This window comes from Xiphophorus couchianus, chromosome 3 (assembly GCF_001444195.1).
Source record: "Xiphophorus couchianus chromosome 3, X_couchianus-1.0, whole genome shotgun sequence".
NCBI classification, from domain to species: Eukaryota; Metazoa; Chordata; class Actinopteri; order Cyprinodontiformes; family Poeciliidae; genus Xiphophorus; species Xiphophorus couchianus.
Window position 1 is genome coordinate 24,382,273 of NC_040230.1, and position 8,684 is coordinate 24,390,956.

The following is an 8,684-nucleotide window of genomic DNA, read 5'->3' on the forward strand; positions in this document are numbered from 1 at the left end:
AAAGATCACATTGTTTTTCATAATCAAATGTATTTTTTTTTTCCTGTCTTGCTTGAACTAGAGACACTTGATCTGTGCGCAGGTGTGGTTCTCGGCTCAGCGTCTGAAGCACGGCGTCAGCTGGACTCCAGAGGAAGTGGAGGAGGCCAGGAGGAAGCAGTTTAACGGGACCGTGCACACAGTGCCTCAAACCATCACCGTCATCCCCGCACACCAACTGTCCGCTGCGGCGAACGGCCTGCAGTCCATCCTGCAGACCTGTCAGATTGTGGGCCAACCTGGCCTTGTGTTTACACAGGTAGGCAAAGAAAGAAAAAATGTTCCGCATTTCAATGAGCGGAGACGCGGCTCTGGATTTCAAGCTTGCTGTGTGAACATTGTCTCAGTCGGACTGAGCTTGAGCTTAAAAAAAACAAATCTGGAACATACTTCATGCCTTGATTCTTCCATGCGTGTTTGAGTGATCCTTTAAGCTCCCTTGGCAACCATTCAGCTGTGCAAAATGCCTGGGTGGACTGACTGCCTCCTTGGAGCTTCACTTTCCAAGTTTTCAAGCTTCCGCCTTCCAGAGTAGCCCTCCCCCACTCAGTTCCTTCAGACTAGCCAGCAGCAATTAGCATTTCCACCTAGTGGAACTGCACATCTCCTGAGCTCATCATACAAGCTACTTCTCAGTGAAATGGTAGTGAAAACGTTGCTAAAGGTTTAACAGAGAGGCCATTTTGTGATGACTTCCTGGATGTGGAGATTCAGAATGAGCAGGAGCTTTTCAAGAGACATATACATAGAACATTTTTATAACACAAGGTAAGGTAGTTACTTGATTTTGTTATAAAATGGCACTGTGCGGTAGAAAAACACATAATACTGCCCCTTTAGTACATGCTCCTTTCACAATTATGTCAAACTACTTTTCGTGGTTTGTGACATTAAATCCTGCTAAAACGTCATGATGTTTGTTGTTGCAAAGTCGTAAAACATGCATAAGAACCAGACACAGTGATCGCTGTATGTGTTTACCACAGGTTGGTCCAGGTGGGAATCTTCCAGTGACTAGTCCAATCACGTTGACTGTGGCAGGTTTGCCCAGTCAGTCTCAGAGCTCCAGCAGAGTTTCCTGTCAGTCCACGCCGACAAACAGTGAGCTAAAACGGGCTACCACAGTCCAGCCTCCCTCTCTGTCTCCCCAGGTTGGGACACCTTTCACATCCGGATGTGCTTGCTGTTTTAGTAGCAAATTTAGGATTTTCACCATCTAATTACACTGATGTTTCTTAAACGTTGCACTAACTCCTTGTTTAGAGTTTACATCATTTGCCTTTCTCCTGTTTGCTACCTTGTTGTGTAAAATGACCCGACAGGAACACCGTGTTGATGGCTAACTTTTTCCCCTCCCTCACCAAGGAGAACTCAGCCCTCAGTGCTGACTCGTTCAGCCTGAGACCTAAGAAATCCAAAGAGCAGCTGGCAGAGCTGAAAGCCAGCTACCTGAAGAACCACTTCGCCTCCGACGCGGAGATCGCCCGGCTGATGAAGCTCACCAATCTGACGAAGGGCGAGATCAAAAAGTGGTTCAGCGACACCCGCTACAACCAGCGCAACTCCAAGAACAGCCACGTGATTGTTTTCCACGACGGAGGGGGCCGAGGGGGAAGCAGCTCAAGCAGCGCTGCCAACACCCCCATAGTCATTGACTCGAGTGACGAGACCCCCGCATCCCCTCACCCTCCAAGCACTTCCCCTGTGAAGGAAAAGGAGAAGGAGAAAGAGACCCGAGTCAAGACCTGGAATCCCTTCCCAGACTTCACTTTGCAGAAGTTTAAGGAGAAGACTCCCGAGCAGCTGGTGGTGCTGGAGGAGAGCTTCGAGAAGAGCAGCATCCCATCGGATGAAGAACTGAGTCGTCTGAGGACAGAAACCAAACTGACTCGGAGGGAGATTGACGCCTGGTTCAACGAGAGGCGGAAAGTCCCCGCCGCGAGTACATCTTCCCCGGAGTCGTCCGAGGGAGGGAAGATCGAAACGGATAACTCGAAGGCAGAGGAAGCAGGAGAACTAGGAGGTTCAAGCAACTCGCCTCCGACTGCCTCCTCATCTCGAAAGGGGAGTCAGACTCCTCCAGGCGGTCGCAGCAAGCAGCTGTCTGGCGGCGGCGGCGGCAGCAAGAAAGACCTGAAAGAGAAAAGCAAAAAGACTCCAGAGCAGCTCCACATTCTAAAAAGTGCCTTTGTGCGGACGCAGTGGCCCACGCCGGAGGAGTACGACCAGCTGGCGGAGGAGAGCGGCCTCCCCCGCCATTACATCGTCAGCTGGTTCGGGGACTCTCGGTACTCCTGGAAAAACGGGAACCTGAAGTGGTTCTTCCAGTACCAAAGTGGCAACGTCGAGGGACCGAGCGAAGGAGGCGGCGGCGGCAAAACGGGGGGCGGCGGTCGGAAAAGACGTGGCCGGAATCGCGGCTGGGGGCGGTCCAAAACCAGGAAGCAGCCAAAGAGGTCCTCCTCCTCTTCCAGCGCAGATGTCAAAAGGTCCCCGCCGTCAAAGAAATTCAAGACCGGGCGGGAAATCCTGAAGGAGTACTACCTGAAGCACCACTTCCTCAGTGAGCAAGACTTGGATGAGCTGGTCACCAAGACCAACATGAGCTACGAACAGGTAGGTGATGCAGATTTTAAAAGAAAATACCCAGAAACTAAATGCATAAATGGGGTGTTTGCTGTTTCAAAATGGGGTCTGGATTTTTTTATTATTTTTTTTTCATTATGTCGCAATAGTTTTAACTATTAGTAATGAATGTTCAAAAATCGAGACACACTGTACCAGTGGTTAAATAATTGTAAGCTGAAATAACCCAAAGTTGGTTAGAGCACCATTCCTATCTGTCTCCATCTTTCCCCCTTCTGATTCAAATACTGGAAAACCGAAACTTGTTAGACTAGTGCTTACTAGTGCTTAACTATGCAAAAACAGGATATGACACGATAAAGAGGCAATTCTGCTTCGTTCACATTTTGTCTTTCACGACAAAATCTGGCCGATTGATGCCACTTTATTACAGCTAGCTTTAGCTGACAAGGACTTTGTTCAGCTGACGAAACAGCAACACATTCGGCAAACTCCTGCAAAGTAGAAACTGTTTTACTGTTTGCAATATTGAGCTGCATCCAGTGAAAATGAACCTTTTCAGGTATTTTAAGTGGCTAAATTCTGCTTAACATGGACCGCAGTCTGACTAGCTCTTGGCCCTCAGCTGCTCGGGGAATTTCTTCAGTTCTTTATAAACGTATTGTAATTGGATATGTTCCTGCAACAGATAACTATTACAGATAATAGCCTAGTAGAACCTCTCTTCAAAGAATTAGAACTATCTTTAAAGTCAGTAGTGACCTTTTTGCTGTTAGCTAGCAATGCACAAGCTTGTCTGGGTAGTTTTCTGTTAATATTGAGTAACAGCTCTAGTGGGTCAGGTAATTATGGGGCCCCAAAGTTCAAAAAATAGTGCAACATGATCTCTATGTGACATAAACTGAACACAACCCAATAAAGGAGAACATTGTACCGTCTGCCATTATCCTTACAAATGTGCTGTTGTGACTTTTTAAAAGTTATGAGCCGTAATATTTTAAGCGAGTTGCTCTTGTGACGCAATCAGTGACCATCGGTCTTCTGATGTTGCAGTTTCATTCAGGCAGTATGAGATATTATACAGCTGGTCCAAATGAAAGAAAATATTTTTGCACTAGCTCCATGTCTTATTTGATATTTTAAAGCTGTGTCTCTGTTTGTGGAAAGGTGAGGGAGTGGTTTGCTGAAGTCCAGCGACGCTTGGACTTGGGGTTAGATCCCTTCCTGGAGCCGGCTGCAGGGAGAACGGGCGGGGACAAAGCAGCGCGGGACGAGGGGGAGGAGACGCGCGGAGAGAGATCGGAGAACACCGAGGAGCCGGCGGGCGCAGGAGCGGGAGACGAGGAGGACGACGAAGACGACGAGGAGGACGACGGCGACGAAACGGACGACAGCGAGGTCTGGGAGCCGTCACGTAGCGTCAGGAAAAGCTTGTCCCTTTCCGAAGACTAAAGACTGACATTTGGCCTGAAAATTGACTTGAGTTAGGCCGATACTGGTCAGTGAGGTAAATTAAGTTTTATTTGTATCCTTGTTTGTTTGCCACTGACGTGCATGAACAAGAACTATTTCACTGTTAAATCAAGTCCACATGAGACTAATACATCAATTATTAGCTTTAGCTCAACCTTTGAAGGAAAGGTTTCGATCAAGATCAAACTGTGACAGAGGTCATAAAGCAGCTGCTGCAAAATTAACTTTAGAAAAAAGAAAGTGTTAAAACTGAGCTGAGAATGAAAACTCCCACTATATGTCATTCATAAATAACAGATTAAAGCAAAAACTAGCTGTCTAGGAAACCTGATATAGTGAAAAGCACATGAAAAATCGATTTTTTTCAGAATAGTGAAGGTAGTCAATTTATCAGCTACAATGATCTGTTTTTGATCTCTTATAATCAAGTTTAAAGACTGACAGATAACCATACCTTTTTACGTTAACGCTAACATTTCCTGCTTTCTGAAACTGACAACAATTTCGTCACACTGACGTTAAAGTGTGTTAAATTCAAAGTTAAGCCTGAGTTGCATCAAAATGCGACATTAAGACTAAATCATGAATCTGAATGCAGGATTCAGCGTGGATATTTATTCCAGCGTCTGAAATTCATTTAAAACGGCTGTTTTGTTTGCGCTTCACCAGGAGTTGCATTGACATTTTAGGCCGAGGCTGAGGCTTCACTTGGCAATAAAACGAGTAGCCAGATGCTGCATGAATGCAAATGCTAAAATGCTCTTAAATAGTACGGAATGTTTTCCCTTTATACCGCCTTACCGCTTCATCGATACTACAAGTTTTTAACTGAACATCTGCAAATTTGATGGCGGAGACGCCGCTGAATGTGTGTGAATTGAACTGCTGATGATGTTTTTAAACTTTTTCCTTTCTTTTTTTCCACTTTTTGATAAAAAAAAAAAAAAATATATATATATATATATATATATATATATATATATGTTATGTGCTTTTTTGACCCTTTTTTAAAAGAGATACAGAAAACATGCTGTGCCAAAGCTGAAAGTGGTGTCTCCCGTGCAGACGGCAATTTGTGGCAGGAGACACTGGAGAACAAAGCAATGCCCACTGTGAGGTTTAAATCTGCTGAAATCAGAGACAGAAAGATCATGTCGCGATTCTAATTAGAACCAAATGACTGACTCGCGATGTGTAGATCTTTGTGTCCTGACCCATACTGTAAAAAGAAAATGTTTAACAGTATTTGAAATTATAATCTGAACCCATTCTGCACTGAACCCTCTCCCCCTCCAACCTAAAGCACTTAAATTCATCTTTAAAAGTTTGCACTTTTTCCACTTGATTAGGCACCTTAAGTCTCACATTATACCATGAAATGGCTCTGAGAGACCAACCCTGTTTTTTATGACTAACCAGTATTTTGCCTTTTATATTCCTTCTGTTTTCACATGAAGGGATATAATCAGTGTATTGATTTTTCTATTTATATACCACGTGTTTTAAAGAGCTGGACGTTTGTAACTGCTCCATAAAAAAAACAACAAAAAAAAGAACAATCATGCACCATTATTTCTGCACTAAAAATAATGTCGTATTAGCCCTACGTTTTGATAACCTGTCGATTTGACGAAGCCTAAAAGTTGTTTTTGTTGATTGTCTCGCTTTAAACGATGGGAGCTCGTTTTGTTATTGCTCCGTTCGCCCCTTAATGACTCCTTATGCCTTTTATCGAGTCTTTTTTTTTGTCAGACCCATGACTAGACTCATGATGTGCACGTCCCAGCAGCGTTCCGTTGGGTTCCCTTTTATCGCAGACTGACACGCTGGGGAAACCAGAAACCAAAAGACTGAAAACTGCTCCAGTAAACATAGAAGGATGGCCTCGGTTGTGATGAAGAAGCAGGACGGCCTCCTCTTTTCTGTGGAAAATCTACCAAACGACGCCGCTGTTTACTGCTTTAAAAAGAAACGGTACGACGATCTAAAAGCTGTCCCAACTACTGTTCTTCGGTGACCCCGATGACTATTTGTTGCTAAACCTTCGTGCCTACACGGCTCCTACACTTGTTTGAACTCAAGTTCATAAACTCTTCAATGTGAAAATAAAAAAAAAGCAACCTTTTCTTCAGACTAAATAACGTTCAAACTCTGCTTTCCTCCGACATTAGAAGATGACCGGAACCTGAAACGGATTTCAGAAAGTCCTCTTTTTAAGTCTTTTAATGAAGCTCCTTGTATTTTGTCGCCAGGCACTTGTCACAACCAGACATGGAAACGTTCAGTTTCCCTCGCAGCGTTTATATGATCTCATGTTGAACACTTTGACTGTTGGCTGTAATTTATCTTGATTTTAGGAACTGACAGAGAGCCGACTTTATGCATTTTGTCGTTCAGTGACAAGTGCCTGTCCATGAAACGAATAACCTGTAATGTTGAAGTGTACTTTTGTCAAATGTTGCATGCGATAGCCAGAACAAACATCTCATGTTGTACATAAGAAATGTGAGGTTGGTTGGACTTGGGACAGCCTGATCAGGGCTAAGCTGCTTTTGTGGTTTTAATAAGACCTGATACATTTTTCTCATTAGGTTGACTTCACCAATGAGTTAATTGTTATGAATATGGCTCTAGAGATATTTGTTCAAGGTCAAAGTTAACTCCTTTGATGAAAACTTAAAAAGGTACCTTTCCACTGTGTTACCCTGAACCTTTTCCTCCAAGTACCTGCAGTATTTTCCAGGGACCTTTTAGATGTCCTCTGTCTTTTTCTTGAGTGTGTTTCCAGCGATGAGTTCAAAACCATTGTGTTGATGTAAACGAAGACTTTCGACAGCAAGTGTTAATTTGTTCCCACGTACAAAGACGGAATACTTGTTTTTGTTCTAAAGCAGCATTCAAACTCAATCGCTGATTCAGATTTGTCCGTCCGTGGATACGGATGCCAACCCACAGCAGCAGCAGCAGAGGCAAAAATGGAATAAAGAAATTGTGACATTTAACTCAATTTGAAAATACTTTATAAATCCAAAAGCGAAGTATTTTATTTTATTTTATTTATTTTTTAATAACTCAACTATCCCAGGTTTTTGGAGAACAGAGTCAGCTTGTTTAGCTTTTTAAAGTCCCTGGCTCTGATGCTGCTACACCAACAAGAGTTGGCATCAAAGATTGCATTCTTCACAAGAAACTTATAAAGTGAAGACCTTGAACATATTCCTGTTTCTCTATAAATCCACAGGCATCCCCGTTTTTTGTTCACATTTCAAGATGAGATGATTGTTACCACACCAAGCCACAAAGTGGCCCACCAGCTCTCTGTACTCAGATTCTTGTCCATTTCTGATCCACCTGGTAACAGCAGCATTGTCTGAGTATTTGTTTCTGCAGATGACAGGACTGGAAGGATTAGGTTTACAGAGTGGTTTGAATGTTTGCAAGCAAAAATAGAAACTGTATGACCAGCAAATAGTCACTTTCAATTTGAATATGCAAACCAAGCAGCATTTTCTTTTCCAGTCCAGATGATATGGATAAAGTAATATATTCATGAGAACAGAACCTGCTAAGATGTTAGCGCTCTGCCAGCTGCAGGCTCCAGCTGGATTCTGAGACTTTGCTATGGAGACGGCCAAAATAAAAACACAGCTTTCTCCTTATTTACAGACGTCCACGCTCTGTGCTGGTGTACTCGCTGCTGTGAATCATTTAGTTAGCCAAGGGGCAAGCGTTAAGAGGAAGAAGGCAGTGGTTCAGCCGTTTTCCAGCAGTCTACAACCCGCCGTCCGTCTCCGTACTTGCTGCATTATGTGACTTGACTGTAATTAGTTCTGAATACGTACAAAAAGAAGCGCTACCTCTCTACCTCTAGGGCAGTGTTTTGGAGTAAATTCCTACTCTGGTAATGTGATTCCATCCTGGTTCCCTCAGTGGAAACGGCAGAGGTAAAAGGTTCCCGCGGTGAGAATATGCTATGAATTACAGTTTACAGCAGAACAATCTCTCTACTTGGAGCTGCCACGTGTCATGTCAACAAACGCCTGGTACCGTTTCAGAAGTGCTCGACTCTCTAGACGTTCACACAGACAGACAGTGGTTTAGTCCACCGGTTAGGCCTCCTGCTCCCAGGTCTCCAGCCCTCACTGTTTTACCGTGTGCTATTTCCTTTTCATAATAATCTGTTCCGAATGGCCGTGTCCGTTTCTGTACATACAAAAGATATTGTCGTCACATCGCTATAGACATTGAGTGAATAGATGTTGAACAGACTGACTCCTGCAACATTTGGTCTGTCCAGGTGCCATATTTGTGCGCCGCGTCGTGATTCTGTCCCCGGCCCTGATCGTGTATCCCAGTCAACTTTGTGCCGATGATCTAAGAGCGAACATTGTGATCTGAATTGTTTACCTGCTGTGTCATACCTGTACCCTTTACTGTACTTCTGCTGTAGTCTTCACTTGTTTAATTTAGTCGGCTAGATGGTGGAGCGATCCTCACAGCAATCAGTCATCTTTAGACGAACCCCGGGTCCATCCTGTCAGAGGGTCAACGATGTACAAACAAAGTAAAATGTCTTTTTAAAACCA

General features: G+C 43.9%; 1 protein-coding gene across 2 annotated transcripts in view; it reads left to right on the forward strand.

The window, feature by feature from the left end:
• The window catches only part of zhx1 (zinc fingers and homeoboxes 1), a 22,454-nt gene extending 13,770 nt beyond the window's left edge, over positions 1-8,684 (forward strand). For both annotated transcript variants that reach the window (XM_028009950.1, XM_028009956.1), the window contains 4 exons: positions 83-298; positions 1,026-1,190; positions 1,405-2,655; positions 3,793-8,684. In XM_028009950.1, the coding sequence (XP_027865751.1) occupies positions 83-298; positions 1,026-1,190; positions 1,405-2,655; positions 3,793-4,077 (1,917 nt within the window). In that variant the 3' untranslated portion in view covers positions 4,078-8,684. The remainder of the gene's footprint in view (positions 1-82; positions 299-1,025; positions 1,191-1,404; positions 2,656-3,792) is intronic.